This window comes from Mus caroli, unplaced genomic scaffold (genome assembly GCF_978045245.1).
Source record: "Mus caroli unplaced genomic scaffold, Mus_caroli_1 scaffold_10, whole genome shotgun sequence".
In the NCBI taxonomy this organism is placed as follows: Eukaryota; Metazoa; Chordata; class Mammalia; order Rodentia; family Muridae; genus Mus; species Mus caroli.
Window position 1 is genome coordinate 57,080,722 of NW_028227265.1, and position 17,862 is coordinate 57,098,583.

General features: G+C 50.0%; 1 protein-coding gene across 1 annotated transcript; it reads left to right on the forward strand.

Annotated features, from left to right (window-relative positions):
- The first annotated feature begins 1,336 nt into the window (after positions 1–1,336).
- On the forward strand, positions 1,337–13,698 carry Slc35e1 (solute carrier family 35 member E1). The gene is made up of 6 exons (XM_021169507.3): positions 1,337–1,788; positions 2,042–2,112; positions 4,382–4,519; positions 5,818–5,943; positions 9,384–9,629; positions 10,310–13,698. Exons 1-6 carry the CDS (start codon positions 1,368–1,370, stop codon positions 10,535–10,537), a joined length of 1,230 nt encoding a protein of 409 aa, XP_021025166.1. The 5' UTR covers positions 1,337–1,367; the 3' UTR covers positions 10,538–13,698.
- Positions 13,699–17,862: the final 4,164 nt, after the last annotated feature.

Here is a 17,862-nt window from a genome sequence, read left to right on the forward strand (position 1 = left end):
TGTTGCAGAATGGCCCCACTCCCATTACAGGGCCATTTGAGGAGGTGAAACCCCAGCTGGATGGCCCTGAGTACCTGTTGTGAAATGAAAAGGCTTCCAGAGTTGCCAGGGCCAAATCCAATATGAAATAAAAGCAACCAAAACACATCAGTGGGGCCATCTGACACTGCTCTGTCCAAAGATCCTAATTTCTCTTGTATTTAGTTTGTGACAAAGTCCTTAGGGTACAAAGCCCAGCGTCCTATCACCGGATTCTTAAACTCCTGCTTTGGGAGGGACCAGGCCATTTTCTACTCAGATCCGCAAGGACTGCCACATGTGTGATGAGTATCCAGCAAACCCCAGGGTACAACACAGTCTACCTTCAAGAACGGGTGAGTAGCTCCGCATGGTGTTCAGGAGGCGGAGGCAGGCAAATCTACAAATCGAGTCCATGACAGCCAGGAATCTGTTACACAGAGAAAAACAAACCAAAACGTAGGTGAGGTAGAAAGACACCCTGGCATTCAAGGAGACGCTGTAAAGGAGAATATTGAGGTTGGCGAGATGGCTCAGCAGATAAACGCTTGCTGCCAGAGTTAGTTTGCTTTCCTGGATGCACATGGTAGAAAAGAAACAAAAGACTCAACTCGTCTGACCTCAATATGTGTACACACACACTCGTGCCCGCCTCCATAAATGAACACATTATTTTAAGGAGCGCGAACAACTACTCTCCCTCACTTAAAAGCATACGATCTTGGGAATCGAGTTTTGTAAGTCTAGGATCACGGTGCTGAGGTCTAGTCCTGCCTCCGTGGTTTTGCCTAGCATCGTACCGGTCAGCTGAGCTCTTAAGACACTGTCGCAGGAGACGCTTAACCCTGGATTTCTCTCGGTTGGTCTGTGAGGGGAAATTGACACCTACCGCACAGCTTCCGAGGACCCGGCGTAGTCCAGAGGGTTTACCGCAGTCGGTTTCTTCTAAAAGATCTAAGCCCTGTCTACGCCCCAGGCACGCGGCTTCCACAACCTCGAGTGGGCGGGCCCGCGTCGCCCGGCACCTCCCACGGACTCCTGCCAGTCACCGAAGAGAACGTAACGCGCTTAACCCACCCCCGGGCCCTACGGCCCGCCTTCCGGGCTCGGCCCCGCCCCCTCCCGGAAAGCGTTCAAGTGAGGGTGGGGCCCTCGCCGACGACGTGGTGCGGGCGCGTCGTCGGACGCGCGACGATGACGCATGGGGCGGTGGCCAATGGCGAGCGGCGATGACGGAAGGGCCAGGGGCCAATGGTGAGCGGCGTCTGCCGGCGCGCCCTCCAGGGCTGTCCCGCCCCCTGCCCGCGTCCGGCGGTCGTCCGGCGGGAAGGGGCGGCCGCTCGGGCAGGATGGCGGCGGCGGCAGCCGCGGGTCCCGGCGCGGGCGCAGGGGTCCCGGGCGCGGGTGGCGGCGGCGGGGCGCGCGAGGGTGCGCGGGTGGCGGTGCTGTGTCTACTATGGTACGCGCTGAGCGCGGGCGGTAACGTGGTCAACAAGGTGATTTTGAGCGCCTTCCCGTTCCCGGTCACCGTGTCGCTGTGCCACATCCTAGCGCTGTGCGCGGGGCTGCCGCCGCTGCTGCGCGCCTGGCGCGTGCCGCCCGCGCCGCCCGTGTCGGGCCCGGGACCCGGCCCGCATCCGGCGTCCGGCCCGCTGCTGCCGCCTCGCTTCTATCCGCGTTACGTACTGCCGCTTGCCTTTGGCAAGTACTTCGCGTCGGTGTCGGCGCACGTCAGCATCTGGAAGGTGCCGGTCTCCTACGCGCACACCGGTAAGTGCTGACGCGGGCTTTGCGCGCTGTCTGGGGCTTCGAAGTGTGGGTACGAGTGCGCGGGCCGTCTGACTGAGACGCCGCCAAGTTGCGGCGGATTATCAGGTTGGAAAAGGTCTGAGGAGTTTACCGAGCGCCTAGCAGAATTGACTCCAGCTATTGGGATCGAGAGGAAGCCTTACAGAAGGAAGGTTCAGGGTCAGGTGTGCAGGTTGCCAGAACTACCCACTGAGTGCCTTTTCCTCTCTTGCAGTCAAGGCCACCATGCCCATCTGGGTGGTCCTCCTGTCCCGGATCATCATGAAGGAGAAACAGAGCACCAAGGTAACCCTGGCAGAAGCCCTGGGCTAGGCGGGATTCCCAGTAGCTGACCAGGTTGATGACGTGGTTGGACCGTGGCATCCTCCTGCTTCCTGTCAAATAAGGAAGTCAAGGTGTCAGCCTCCTGTGGCTAGCACCTAGCATCCCGCACTCACCTTTCAGACAGCAGGTGTGTGTGTGAAGGGGCAATATCACCACGTAATCTCTTGCTTGTTGTCCCTGAGTGCCACATCCCTCTGGCGTCCACTGTTCTTTTCTGTTTTGATTCCGACTCTGGGATTGGTGGTAGGTGATGTCTGTTTGGTTCCATTTTAGCAAATCACCAACAAATTAAGTTGGGACAAGTTTTCCTTCTCTTATTTTATTTTTTAATGTTTATTTATGTGTGTATGTTGTGCCTTGCTACGTGTATGGAAGTCAGAGGACAGTTTTCACCTTGAGGATACCTGGGATCAGATTCAAGTTGTCAGGCCTAGTCGTGACGACCTTACCTATAGAACTATCATGTCCTAGTTTTTCTGACACTAGACAGAATAGTTGGTAGGGGTTGTCTGGATCTAATGAGAGATGCTAGGCCAAAGGAGTTTGACCATAGCAGAATCTAGCCAGTTTGTAGAAACTAAAACTTTACAAAGCCTGGTATGGTGCCATGGCTCTGGCGTCCCAGCACTTGAGAGGCAGAGGCAGGAGAATAAGGAGTTCTAGACACACACCTTTAACACAGCACTCTGGAGGCAGAGGCAGGAGGATTTCTGAGTTGGAGGTCAGCCTGGTCTACATGATAAGTTCCAGGACTCTGTAGAGAGACCCTGTCTCAAAATTAATTAATTAATTAATTAATTAATTAATTGGAAGAAAGAAGGGACAAAAGAAAATATGGTTGTAGCTCAGTGTGGAGCCCTTGCTAAGAACTCAAAGGCCCAGGGTTCAACCCCCATTTTGAACCAAGGAACCTTGGGTTGTGATTATCTGGACATGGATCATATATAGCACCCAGAGCTCAGAGCTGCCCAGGGAAGGTGCCAAGCCAAGGTGTTTTCTGGCCTGGGACTAAAGAACAAGCTCACTGTGTCGTGTGCAGTAGGGATGCCAGTGTTCGGCTGGAAACCATCTCACCTTGTACAAGTGCTCACTTTCCTGTGTGATAATTGATGCACCTGGATCAATTCAGAAACTGGGCCACCTCTGGCTTAGTTTTGTTCTCAGGCCCAACTTTATCCTGGTGAGCCCTGTCGGCACTCTGCAGTCCCTGCCAGGATGATACCAGGTAGGACTAGCCTCCTGGGGGGTCAGAGTTGCTGGGGAGGCACCCAGGTGTGTCACCTGATAGCACACCTTGTGTTTATCAGTTTTCCTGGTCACTGGGGATATTGTGCCTGGCTCACGGCCTCACAAGTGCAGGATCTGGAGATTGGCCCTCTTTGGGCGACTTGCCCTGCAAAGCAGATACGTCAATCTGGGAATCCCTGTTCTCAGGGGAAGATGTAGGACAAAGAAAGTGGGCTATGGCCAGGAGTGCAAGGCCAGGAATTCAAGTCCCAGTGGCCACTGCCCTTTTGCTACTGAATGCTGCTTTGTTTGTTTCTATATTTATTGTTTTATGGGTATGTGACTACACATGGAGGTCAGAGGACAACTTGCACAAGTTGGTTCTCTCTTTCCACCAAGGAGTCCTGGAGATTAAACTCAGTCAATCTTTGAGGACTTTCCAGCTGCTGAGTCAACTAACTGGTCCTCTGATTGGGTTTTTGATACAAAATGTCACTGTGTAGCCCAGGCTGACCTAAGACTGGAAATCTTCTTGGTTTTTTGCCTTGCTAGGTTTTGTTTGTTTGGTGTTTGTTTGTTTGTTTGTTTGATCCAGGATTTGAAATAGCTCAGGCTAGCATCAGCCTTTTTTCCATTTATTTATCTATTTTCCTGTGAACGTGTCTGTCTGTCTGTCTGTCTGTCTGTCTGTCTGTGTGTGGTTGTTAAAGGATAGCTCTCTTACCATGTGGGTCCTGGCATCAAGCTCAGGTTGTTAGACTTAGTGGTAAGTGCCTTTATCTTTCAGCCATCTCACCAGCCCCAGACCTGAGACTCTTAGTAATCTTCCTGCCTCAGGTTTCCGAGTGCTATAATGCTGGGCATGAAGTACCATGTGAGGTGCAGGCCACATTTTCCAGGGTAGAGGGTGCGGTCCCCCAGGTGGGGTATGGGCCCTGAGCTTTCCTGCGGTTCTGAATGGTGGGTAGCCCCAGCCCACCTGAGCCCCTCTGACCTCCTGCAGGTATACCTGTCACTGGTCCCCATCATCAGCGGAGTCCTGCTAGCCACTGTCACAGAGCTGTCCTTCGACGTGTGGGGGCTGGTCAGCGCCCTGGCAGCCACGCTATGCTTCTCCCTTCAGAACATCTTCTCCAAAAAGGTGTGTTGGTTTTGGGATAGCATTGGAAATGTAATTGAGGAAAATATGTAATAAAAATATTAAAAAAAAAAAAAAAAAAAAAAGGTGTGTTGGCCCTGTCCCTGGCGCAAGTCGCCTGAGGGTGGTGGCTTCAAGCAGACTAGCCAGAGCAGACCTTCCTATGCTTACTGTCTGCCTGAGTCTCTATCCCTTGTTTTATTTTGAAAACTAACCCTAAACCTAACCTACTCTGCTATCTCTTGTTCCTTTTCTTTAATAAGTTTTCTTGCTACATTTTATTTATATTCGTACTCTATGTGCAAGGGCACTTGCCTCACGGTGGTGGTCAGAGGGCAACTTAAAGGAATAATGTGGGATCTTAACTGAGGTCATCATGCTTGGTAGAAAGTCTTTACAGGCCTTTACCCACTGACCCATCTCACTGACCTCTCCATATTATTTCCCACTAAACCTGGAACCCAGCCTGTTCATGTCCCATGAGCCCCTTGCCTGCTGTCCCCACCACCAAGTGCTTGCATTACAAATGTGATGCCATGGCCAGCTTCTGTGTGGGTCCTTGTGCCTCCTTTCCTTTTCCAGGGTCTTGCATGTGCTGAGCCTGCTCAGGAACCGAGTTTTGCTCATTGGCCCTGTCTTGTCTGGCCATGGGCATTGGATGTTGCTGTGTGGTGTCACCTCGCTGCAGAACTCTCAGTCGTGACTAAGGCTCAGCACTTGTTGACAATGTGGCTTTTCCCACTTGTCATAAGAAATACAGGAAATATTTCCTATATTTCTTATGAACATGCTGTTGACTGGGGCATCCCCCTGCGGTAGGCCTGAAGTCCATGGTTTGGGAGTAGTAGGATCTGTTTCTGGCATTGCCTGATAGTGCTCAGGCAGGCTAAACCAATCTAGATTGCATTCACAGGGATTTCAGCCAGCCCCTTCCTGTCATGAGCTTATTTGGGATGATGACAGGTTTACTCTGAGTGCCAGACCAGCCTGGGCTACAGAGCAAGACCCTATACCAAAAACAAATGGAAAAAAAAAAAAAGAGTGGGGTTGGGGTTTCAGAGTACCTAAGTTACTATGCCCTCCCCAGCATGTTACTGGGTTGGTCCTGGTTTTTCTCTGTCGCCTTCTCATCCATAGGACAGAGGGCTTTGTCTAGGCATGGCTGTGTGTTCCTTTATAAGCAAGTCAGCTGGTCTGATGGCCTGAGTTCAGATGTCGGAATCCAGTCTTAGGTTGGGAACTGGAAACCCAGACCTTAATGCTGGAGTGTCAACAGCTCTAACAAGGCACTCTCCCCTCAGGTGTTGAGGGACTCCAGGATCCACCACCTGCGGCTGCTCAACATCCTGGGCTGCCACGCCGTGTTCTTCATGATCCCCACGTGGGTTCTGGTGGACCTCTCCACCTTCCTGGTCAGCAGTGACCTGGTGAGTTGGGACTGCTGAGACATGGGTGTGCTTTTGCCAGCTTCTTCAGCATGTACTCGGTTGGAAGCTCTAGCCCTCTTGTTCCTCCTGAGGCATTCTTTGGGCATCCATGCCAGTCTATTTTCTGTTCCTGTAACAGGGTACCTGAGACATAAGTCCTGACCTGAGTTGTAAGAAAGTGGAAATCTTTAGCTCTCAGTTCTGGAAAACAAATGTCCAGCATGGAGTGGGTTCTTCCTGGGGTTCCTGCCACATCCTGTCATACCACGTGACCGTGACAGGAGTATATATGGGAGGGAGAAGTTGGTCTCTGAATATCAGCCTGACAGCAGTGCTCCTGCTGTCCTGTGTCAGTCGGCTTTCGGGCACTATGATTTTTGTTATAGTGCCTAAGGTTATTGCTTTGAGGAGAGGAAATGTTTATCTTGGTTCAGGGTTTCTGTCTTTATGTGCTTGGTCCTGATGCTTTGGGTCTGTGGTGGGAGTACATAGGTGACAATGTCACTAAAGACTGTCTAGAATAGCAGCTGTCTAGAATAGAGCTTCATTTCAGCATTTAGTCTCCTTAATTCAACAGTCTGAATCCAAGTGGGCTAAAACCCTAAATCCTGTGAGCAGTTGTAGGAACTCAAGTTCTGGGAAGAAGAGGCTGGCCCACTGCAGTCTTATACACAAGCACTTTACTCTTCAGTACATGTGCACACGTGCATATTCATGTGTACACACTCACAAGAACACACAGACACACACACACACACAGGCTTGCATGCGTGCATGTTCTTGCTAGTGTAGCACTGGTCATTCGGGATGTAACTGTCCTCCAGGACCTATGTGTGGATTCCCCCTCTAAAAGTTGGTGGTGGTAGGACCTGGTGGAGGTACAACTTAGGAGGAAGTAAGGAATTGGGACATGTCCTTGGAGGGGACCTCTCTCTTCCTGTTTTACCCTGCCTCTGCTTCCTGTTGATGAAATCACCTCTGCTAAAAGAGCTTTTTGCCAAATCCAAGAAGTTTGGGCCATATGGTCCTGAACTGCATCTCTAGAACTGTGATTTGGGACTACCTATGATAGGACAGCACTTGCCCTGACCCCACAAGGTCCAGGCTCCACTCAGCACCACACACAGAAAACAAGATGAGGGTCAGGAATTCAGTCATTTTTGGCTACACAGTAAGTTTGAAGACAGCTTAGTCTACATGAGACCTTGTTTCCAAAGAGAGCTGACTGTTACAGTCACAGGACATGCCTGGCAGAGTGGCACCATGCTGGGAATGGTGAGAGGATACATGGGAGACACAGGGAACCCTGAGAGGAAACCCTGAAAGTACACAGGGGATTTGAAGGAACTTGGGAATCCTGGGAATGGCTGGGCAGGAGGGTGTAGGTAGAAAGCTGAAGTCTTTTTTTTTTTTTTTTTTTTTTTTTTTTTGCCAGGGTGGGGCTCCCAGGAGCAGAGCAACATCCCAGGTGACCCCACCCAGCCTCTGTCCAGTACCTTGGATATTTCCAGCAACTTGGATATGACAATTCCCATCCCTTAGGAAGCACTGGGTTGTTTTGCTACAGGAACAGAAAATGCGCCCATTTTCTACACTGTTCAATTTTCTTTCCCTTACCTTTGGTGTGTGTGTGTGTGTATTTGCGTGCATGTGTACCAGCAGTATGCAGGTGGAAAACAGAATCCAGCCTCCTGCATCTCCCTCAATAGCTCCCCCTTGTCTTTTTGAAGTAGGATCTCGCTAACCACCTAGGATGGCTGCCTGGCCCTCTTTAAGATCTGCCAATTTCTGTCACCCAAGCTTCCTGCCTCTAGCAGTAAGCTCTGCATACATGCAGCTACACCCACATTTTTTTCACATGGGTACTGAGGCTTTACTGGTCAGCTCCACCTTTGATGCTTTTAAGACAGGATCTATGTCCTGTAATAGGTAGCCTAGGGTGTCTTCAGACTCCTGATCCCTCTGCCTCCACCTCCTGAGTACTGGAATACAATGTGTCCTCCATGCCGGGATTGGAAACTCAATATGATTTGGTAGACTCTATGGGTCATCCTTTTGAGACTTCCTCCAAGATCCTTTCCCTTGGTGGCCAGCTGATATGCCTGTTAACCACCATGTCTAACAAAGAGCCAGCTGGGTAGGCCGGGCGTGGTGGCGCATGCCTTTAATCCCAGCACTTGGGAGGCAGAGGCAGGTGGATTTCTGAGTTCGAGGCCAGCCTGGTCTACAGAGTGAGTTCCAGGACAGCCAGGGCTACACAGAGAAACCCTGTCTCAAAAAAAAAAAAAAACAAGAAACAAAACAAAAAAAAAAGCCAGCTGGGACTTGTGGCTTCCACAGGATGACTGAAGACTGGCAGCAGTCCAGGAGGGTGGGTGTGAGTTGAGATCTGAGGAAGCTGATGCCCAGGGCCTCCTAGTGTCCTAGCTGGGCCTTTGTGTTCTCCTGATACTGTCTTGAGGATAGGTGTGCTCTGGGGCTGTGTTTCACTCTCTAGAAGCCCTGCCCACCACTGATACCTCTCGAAGAAAGTGGCAGTAGTTGATAATGTCACCCATATCCTTGGCTTTGTCTGGTTTGATGTTTTCACTTCTGTTTTCTGTGGGGTTTGGAGCTGAAACCCTTGGCTTCATGCATGCTCAGAATGCCCCGCCTCCAAGCTGTGGAGATGGCTCAGTGGGGAAAGTGCTTGTTGTGCAGTTGTGAGGACAGAGTTTAGACACTAGGAGGCAAGGGTGGGATCCCCGAAACACACTGTACCCTGCCATACAAACTTTTTTTTTTTTTTTTTTTTTGGTTTTTTGAGACACGGTTTCTCTGTGTAGCCCTGGCTGTCCTGGAACTCACTTTGTAGACCAGGCTGGCCTCGAACACAGAAATCCACCTGCCTCTGCCTCCCGAGTGCTGGGATTAAAGGCCTGCGCCACCATGCCCGGCTCACACAAACACTTTTGATTGCCTTTTTAAGAAAAAGTATTACATATATGTTTGGATATTTTACCTGCATGTAACATGTATGCCTGGGTACCCTCAAAAGTCAAGAGAGGCCATTGGGCCCGCTGAGACTGGTTTTCCAGGTCATTATGATCTCCCATGTGGGTTCTCTGGGAGAGCAGCCAGTGTTCTTAACCTGCTGAACCGTCTCTGCAGCCCTTGGGTGGCTGGTTCTGCATCTCTGACAAGAGATAGTACTCAACCACCGCATCGTGCAGTGGGATAGTTAGGAGGGTTAGAGGTCATGTGTGTAAAGCATGAACTGCTGTAATGGCTCTGAGGGTAAAGATGCCTGTTGCCAAACCTGTCGCCCACCAGTTTGAGGCCAAACAGGACTGCATGAGACTCTGTTTCAAAAAAAAGTAACCACCTGCTGCCCATGGTAATAATCTGCCCGAGTATAGATGTGCCCCTCGCCCACTGATGCTTCCTGTCCATCTTCACAGGCCTATGTGTCTCAGTGGCCCTGGACGCTGCTGCTCTTGGCAGTCAGTGGCTTCTGCAACTTTGCACAGAATGTTATTGCTTTCAGCATTCTCAACCTCATCAGCCCACTTAGCTACTCAGTAGCCAACGCCACCAAGAGGATCATGGTCATCACTGTGTCCCTCATTATGCTGCGCAACCCAGTGACCAGCACCAATGTGTTGGGCATGATGACTGCCATTCTGGGTGTCTTCCTGTACAACAAGGTGAGCATTGGGTGCTACTGTCCCCTAGCAGGCACACCCTTGGGACAAGGGGCCAAGGGAAAGAGAGGAGAGGGATTTCTAGCTGTAAGTCCCAAGGGTGCCTTACAGGGTGTGTGGGTTGTACGTGCTAGACAGAACAGTGTGGCAGTAGGTGTCTAAGCACAGGCCTTCTAGAACTCACTATCCTCCTGCCTCTACACCCTGATCTCTAGGGCAATTGGTGCAGAGGCCAAAAGCCTTCTTTGTGTCTTACTTGCTTTAGAACAGTCTTGTGTAGCCCAGAGTGACCTTCAGCTTCTGACCCCTGCTCCACCTCCCTTGGAGTAGAATGACAGGTGTCTGCATCTGGATCTGTATCCTGGTTTATGTAGTGCTGGAGATGGAGCCTAGAGCATATGTCTTGTAGACAAGCATTCTAGTAGAAGGAGCATCCCTAGTCCTTGGTTTTGGGGTGACCTTTTTGATGCTGTTCTCCCCTCCCCTCCTCTCCCCTCCCCTCCCCTCCCGGTGACTTCCCTTCATTTTTTTTTAAGTCTCATGTAGCCTGGGTTGGCTTCAAACTTACCATGTAGCTAGCCTTATACACCTGCCCTTCCTGACTCTGCCTCCATAGAGCTGGGATGACATGCCCCCCCCATACCCAAAGTTCCCTTGTGCTTTTCATTGCTCTCTTCACACAGACCAAGTATGATGCAAACCAGCAGGCCCGGCGCCATCTTCTTCCCATCTCCACGTCAGACCTGAGCAGCAGAGAGCACTTGCGGAGCCCAGTGGAAAAGCCCCACAATGGTGCATTGTTCCCCCAGCAGGGTGACTTCCAGTACCGCAATATCCTCCTCACAGACCACTTCCAATACAGCCGCCAGGGCCACCCAAACTCCTATGCTCTCAGCCGACATGATGTGTAGGCCAGGCCAGGCCTTCTGCACCCTCTTCTTGAGCTCAGCAGCTTCAGAATATTCTGGCAGCCTGACTGAGCACATGACACTTGGTGGGCCACCAGGGGAGCTCTGGGTCCTGGCCCCTGATGGACTGCAGGATGTGATCATAGCATGGACACCCACAAACTCGAGACGGAAAAGAACCACAGAGAGACCCTGGTTTACGCCTCCACTAAGAGGCCACTCTGCATTTGTGCACAGGGTTGTCCCTGGCATATTCCAGAGGTCTGATCTGAACTTCTGGTGAGAGTAGGGACATGCTCTACAGAACTGGCATCTCTGTGGCTGCAATCCTGGAAGCCAACAGGAGATGGCATCTGGGATATCATGGAGAGGACAGCTGGGATACAGCCCAGAAGGATGGAGGGCTGACATGGGTGGCATTACCTGACCCCACCAATGATACAGAGCCCTAGACTACCCCAAGGCAGTTGGCCACTTGCAGCTAGTGCTGCCCAAGGGCAGACATACAGTGACCATCAGCCCATCAGCTGTGACCTTCCTCTGCCTTGTGGGTGCCAAAGCAGGGCCTGGGGGGGGGGGGGCCTTGGACTCTAGAGGAGCAGCTTGTCTGCTCCCCACTTTTCTGATGGCACAGAAGGCCAAGGGGTGGTGATGACAGTTTCCTCAGAACCTAAGTTTCTCTGGGGAACATCTTGTCAGCCATGGGATGGAAACCATCTTGTCTCATTTCAAAATATGGGATGTTTGTTGCTGGAGCCAGTCCCTCCCAGCTCAGTGGTAGCAGGAAATGCCAAAGGGTACTGAAGCTGCAGCCACAGAAGTAGAAGGAGGTATTCATACCTGAGTACAGTGTTGCTTGTCAGTGAGGAGACCACATGTGTATCAGGGTTTTAACTGTGCTCCAGTAAATGGGACACCAGGCAGGTCTTGGTTTTTTAGTTAAGAATCACTTTGAGGCTGGGTAAAGTGCCTGTCTAGCATTCGTGCAGCCTTAGATTCTGTCCACAGAATGCCACAATGTACAGGCCTGCCTGCCTTCCCAGCACTCTTGAAGCAGATTCAGGAGGATCTAGAGGACAAGGTTCTCTACAAAGTAAGTTCCAGAACAGCCTGGGCTTCAATGAGAAGCTGCCTCAGGAAAATGATCAGTTTAGGGACCTGCCATAGTGGCATACATCAAGGGGCTGAGGCACGAAGATGGCCATGAGTTTAAAGTCAGTCTGGGCTACATAATGAGACTCTCTCTGAAAAAGTTGAGGGGCTGGTGGCCCATACCTATGGTCTTAGGTACTCATGAAGCAGAAGCAGGAGGCTTTTCCCAGCCTGTGAGCTCAATGCCATTGTGGCAATTGACAGCAGGTAAATGATAGGAAGGGGCATCAGGCTTAGCTTGGGGTATCAATGGGTCTCAAGGTTTTTTGGTTTTGAGAAAGGGTCTTACAATATAGAACAGGCTGACCTTGAACTCATGGGATCTATCTGTCTCTGCCTCCTGAGTGCTTGGATTCTTTAAAACCATGGACAGCACATCCAGATGGCGTCATCCCACTAAGCCTCCAGGCTGACCGTAGCATCTGTGCCTCCTCTGTTGCTAAGAACTGAGCTCACAGGTACATCATGGCACCCCAGTCCTTAATCCTGATTTGTTGGGTCCCTCTGCTTTTGATTACTTGGGGTTTTATATTGAAGGTTAGGGTGTTTTGTTTTGTTTTGTTTTGTTTTGTTTTTGGAGACAGGGTTTCTCTGTATAGCCCTGGCTGTCCTGGAACTCACTTTGTAGACCAGGCTGGCCTCGAACTCAGAAATCCGCCTGCCTCTGCCTCCCGAGTGCTGGGATTAAAGGCGTGCGCCGCCACTGCCCGGCGAAGGTTAGTTTATTATATTAAGTCTCCTGTTTGCCTGAGACTTGGCACCCCCGGCCTCAGGACAGTCCCATCTGCCTTGCCTAGTCCTAGCTGGTTTGCAGAAGAAGTCCCTTGGTAAGGCTGTCTGTTGGGTTCTCCTCACTGGGGAAGACTGGCCTGAGACACCTGTCACTGCAGAGGTCTCTATGGGTGACCCTGACTCAGCTCTGGACTCAGAATGAATTATGTCTTTTAAGATTACCAAGATGTTCCTATAATTTGTATATTAATGCATTTTTCCTTTTTCAGGGAGCAAAATGGCCCGTCTCACTTTTCTTAACGGTTTATAAATTAATAAATGGGATACTTAGTTCTGTTCATAGGCTCACAGCAAGTATGAACACTGGAATGGTTGAGACAATCAGGGTAGACCAGATTCTCAGATCAAAAGACAAACAGCTGGGGCTGCCGCTCTGGCTACAGTGCTTACCTGCGTGCATGAAGTCCTGGCCACCCTCAGCACTGCATACACGAATGTTACTCCATTACTCAGGAGGCTGAGGCAGTTAGGATCAGGAGTTCAGTGTAACATCTGGCTACATAGTGAATTGGAAGCCAGCCTGGGCTATATGAGAGCAACAACAAAACAGACTTGATCCACAGTTTACGTCTGTCCATTCAAAGTCACATTAGCCCTACTCCTGTGTCTTACCTCCCACTACATTCACCTCTCCCTCTCCAGGTCTGACCCAATCCACCTCTGTTGGGGTTTATTTGAGAGTTTATGTTGCTGTTCCCACGTACCCTTTGAAATTGCTTAGCCAAAACGCTGATCCTGACCTACCCAACTCCTTCATTTTACAGAAGAAACTGAGGCTTAGTGGGTGTCTTTTCAGTATTAGTGCACTTGAGCTTTTATTTATTTCTTTGAGATAGTATCCGCCTATTTAGACCAGGCTGACCACAGAATAGAAGGCACTCCTCCAGCCTTAGCCTACGTGCCTGGAGGAGCTGCCATACCCAGCACCTTAATTTATGTCATTTGTTCTAGGGAAACCCAAAACTTTCTTGACAGAGGAGAGGAGCCAGATGAACTAAAGCAGCAAAATACTTGGAACTTGATTTCTCTGTATGTTGGGAGGACTCCGAGCAGTGAGCTCTTCATGGCTAGACCCCAGCCCCAAAACCTTGGGTCTGAAACAGGAAACCTGTCATGCTCTTGCTTTCCATTGTCATCTTGAGGCTCCTGTGTCATAGACTGTACTATGGGAGTAGCTGTGCTCCTGGTTGGCATTTACCAAAAATAAATGGTGGTCTCCAGGGGCTGGAGTTTGGTTCTGGTTTGTCAGGGAGGGTCTTGCTCTGTGCTCCCATCAGCACAACACACAAGGAGTAACATCAGCACAACCCACAAGGAGTAAAAAGATCAAAAATCCAGGGCTGGGAAGATGGCTTCGTCAGCCTTTGACTGGCAGATATGGAAATCAGAGTTGGGATCTCTACAACCCCCAAAAGCTGGGCAGATCCAGCTCCACCTGCCATCCTAGTGGGAGAGTCTGGTAAAGGTTCCAGGATCATGGGCAAGAGCTTACTATTGGCCAGGTTCATCCTGAAACCGTACCTTATGTATAAGGTGGAGGGCCAGCAAGATAGCTAAGTAGGTAAAGGCAATTACTGCTGAGCCTCAAAATGTTAGTTCGATTTCTGGAACCCACATGGTAAGAGAGAACCAACTCCTGTAAGTTGCCCTCTGACCTCCACATTTGCATGCACACACCCACACAAAAAAATTTTTAAGTGTGCTAGGCACAGCCTTGCACACCTTTGGTCCCAGCACTCAGGAAGCAGAAGCGAGTGGATCTCAGAGTTTGAGGATAGCCATATATACATAGAGAGAGAGGCACCCACAGGCAAACAAGCACAAGTGTCTACACACACAAACCACATGTATATGCAAGGCAAAAAGATTGTTTTTGTCTGCCTTTATTTTCATGCCTGGGTGTCTTTGAGTGTATTTGCATGTGAGTGTGTGCTTTCATGTGTGTATATACATGTGCATAAGTATGTTTGCGTATAAATTTACTGTTGCTGTGGCTCCTATAGCACCTCTATGGCTTCAGCAACCTTATGCTGCACCAGGATTCTGTTCTTGCAAGAGTCCAGGTCCAGCTACACTCCTAAAGGCCAGTCAGGGCACCCATTTCCGTAGCTAACCTCTGCAGCCCAGGCTGACCTCTATTGATCCTCCACCTCAGGCTGAGGTACAAATTTCCTCCTGTATACTTGGAGGCTGGGCCAGTGAGCCCCATGGCTCCTCCTCCTCCCTCCCCAGCTCTGGCATGAATATGCTTCACTACCCCTGGCTTTTTATGTCTTCATGGCTTTGTATGTCTTCATGCCTTTGTAGCAAGCACTTGACCTCTATAAGTAGCCGGGCAACAACAGGCACCTGTACATGGATGTGGAGGCAAGAGGCTAGCCTTGTGTCCTTGTGTGCCAATAGGTCTGCCATCTTTTTGAAGCAGGGTCACTCACTGAACCTGGAGCTCCAGTGAGTGTGAGGCCAGTGAGCCCCAGTCATCCTCCACTCTCATCTCCCACAGCACAGACATAACAGTCATATCCATTTCTGGCTTTGGGGGGGGGGGGGCGGGTAGAATCCAACTCTTAGCCACTCAGCCCAACTAACAACCCTTTTCATTTTTTTTAAGGTTTATTTATGTATGTCAGTATATTGTAGCTGTACAAATGGTTTTGAGCCTTCATGTGGTTGTTGGGAATTGAACTTTAGGACCTCTGCTCGCTCTGGTCAACCCTGCTCGCTCAATCTCTGCTTGCTTTGGTCCAAAGATTTATTTATTATACATAAGTACACCATAGCTAACTTCAGATGTAGCAGAAGAGGGCATCAGATCTCATTACACGCGGTTGTGAGCTAATGTGGTTGCTGCGATTTGAACTCGGGACCTTTGGAAGAGCAGTGAGTGCTCTTACCCACTGAGCCATCTTGCCAGTCCTTTTCTTTTTCTTTCTTTTTGTTTTGGTTTTTCCAAAACAGGATTTCTCTGTGTAGCCCTGGCTGTCCTGGAACTCACTTTGTAGACCAGGCTGGCCTCAAACTCAGAAATCCGCCTGCCTCAGCCTCCGAGTTCTCCCACTGTGTAAGTCCCAGGTCACCACACTTAGTAGCAAGTACCTTTACCCACTAGGCAATCTTGCTGTGTTAAGACAGGCCTCAAGGAGCTCAGGCTAGCTTTGAATTCACTGTGTATCTTCTGTCTCTGATACTGGTGTGTTGGCCACTGAACTGGAGCCGTGCCCTTCAGTTCTAGGAGTTATGTGGCTGGCTGTCAAAACAGCAGGAGACCCTGGACCTCACACCTGGTAGGGAAGCACTTCCAGCTCTGTAATTCTGGCTGCTTAGGTTTCCTCTGTATTTTGGAGGATTCTGTGAGCAGAGAAGCTACCACAGTGAAGGGACCAAATGCAAAGCTTTGGTCTCAGCCTCAGTGTATGATTCATTCAGACTCCCAAAGGGGCTCAGTAGGAGGTAGGCAAGAGCCAGCTGAGGAACACTGCGAAGCTTGAGGGGCACCTTACCTAGGCAGGATCTAGTTGCCCAGACTTATTAGGGAGGTGGCAAGAGATGGGGCCAGGTGTGTGTGTGTGGGGGTGTACCTTTAACCCCAGTGCTGGGGAGGCAGAGGCCCAAGCAGGAGCACCTCCCTCAACAAATAAAACAGAAGAAACTTCTAAAAATAGTCACCCTCTGAATGTTCTACTGGCCCTCTCATTGTTTTGTTTTGGTCTTTTTGAGACATGGTTTCTCTGTGTAATAGCCCTGGCAGTTCTAGCTTTGTAGACCAGGCTGGCCTTGCCTGCCCTGCCTTAGTGCAAGAATTAAAAGTGCGTGCCACCACCACCTGGCTCTCCTATTGCTTTTTAATTTTGTGTTTTGACTCATGTTTTTAAGTTATCAGATGCCCTGGAATTGGAACTGCATTTGTGGGCTACGAATGCAGTTGCTTGGAATCAAACTAGGGTCTTCTAGAATAGCCATTGTTCTTAACAGCTAAGCCATCTCCCCAGAACCCCTCCCTCACTTCCATTGCTTTAAACCAGGATACTTGGGTGTTCCTACTGAGGGACTGAGAGGTGCTGTTGGAATTCGTCAAAAGACCCTCACTCACAAAGACCACAAAGACTGCCATCGCCCGCATGAGGATTTTTATTGATCCAACATGTTGGGGATCCCCACCCCCTTCTCAGCATGGAGGCCAGAGGAGAGACCCAGAACAAAGAACACACTTTTTATACCTTTGTAAGGGGCAGATTTAGGCAACAGGGTATCTGGCTTATTCTAATTGGTGTAACAACCTTTTCAAGCATTGGTTGGTTTGTATAGTGACTAAGTAACCCTTTGGCCTAGCCCCTTACTCTGCCTGCCCTTGTGGTTTTTCAGTAAAGCAACAGTATGTTTTGAACTTATGGGTTAGCTATTAACGTCACAACTATTAAGTCACAGCCATTAATGTCAGGGGAAATTTCAGCAAGGTCAGGGTGGTGTGTGGTTTCTCAGAATTCAGTGTGGGGTGGGGTAGGGGAATTTCTCTGAGAACTGCTAATATTGTTTTGGCAGCTGCAGGCTTAGTCATTTTGACCACTAAAACTATATAATTTGGAAGTCCCTTCAGAGGGGAAGGGGCTAGGTGGTCTTGAACTTATTTTGGAATCTACAGTGCTCAGTGTCCCACTCTGTCAAGGAGAGAAAGGCTGAGTAAGCTGGGACAGGACAGAACTATGGAGAGCTTGGGTCTGCTGAAGGGACCTGGGTGGAGGGTTAGGAGGGGATTAGTTTCATCAGTAAGTTAGTTTGGCCCGGAACCCTGGTCAAAGCACAGTGCTCAGTAGTTACAGGCTTGAGCTAGAGTTGTGACCCAGGAAAGCATGGTCTATTAGCTGAGGCAGCCTGGGTACTGACAGAATCAAGACTTTACAGCCTGGGCTCTGTCAGGAAAGAAGGCAACTATGTTCTGAAAGGAGATCCCATTCCATCAGCAAGAACCTTCTGAGCTGGACGTGGTGGCACACGCCTGTCATCTCAGTACTTAAGAGCTAAGAGGAGGATCGGGAGTGCAAGATTATCTAAGGCTGTATGGGGAGTTAGAGATCAGCTTGGGCTCTATGAGACCTAATATTCCAAAACCAGGAGTAAGTAATAATATAAGTAAACAGAAGGGATGGGGTGTTGACGCAGCTTTCGCTTCTCCTTCCGTAGAACGTGTATAGTCGCTTCAGAAGACATGTCTTTGCTCCACGTCGGTCTGATGTGATGTTGTGGAGCCCCAAAGCTCAAAATTCTTACCCAGAAGGAGCTGATCAGTACAAGAGTCGAGTGAGGTGTGATTCGCCAAAACCATCACCTGCCGATCCCGCCTTCTGGAAGGCGTAAAGGGATGTGAAAGACGCAGAGGCCCGGGAGTG

Bases quoted from the DNA above. Each gene is read 5' to 3' on its own strand.
- Slc35e1 (XM_021169507.3), top strand. From the start codon at position 1,368: ATGGCGGCGGCGGCAGCCGCGGGTCCCGGCGCGGGCGCAGGGGTCCCG. The intron at 4,520-5,817 runs GTGTGTTGGTTT...CTCTCCCCTCAG, and splicing joins AGAACATCTTCTCCAAAAAG to GTGTTGAGGGACTCCAGGAT. The intron at 9,630-10,309 runs GTGAGCATTGGG...CTCTTCACACAG, and splicing joins GTGTCTTCCTGTACAACAAG to ACCAAGTATGATGCAAACCA.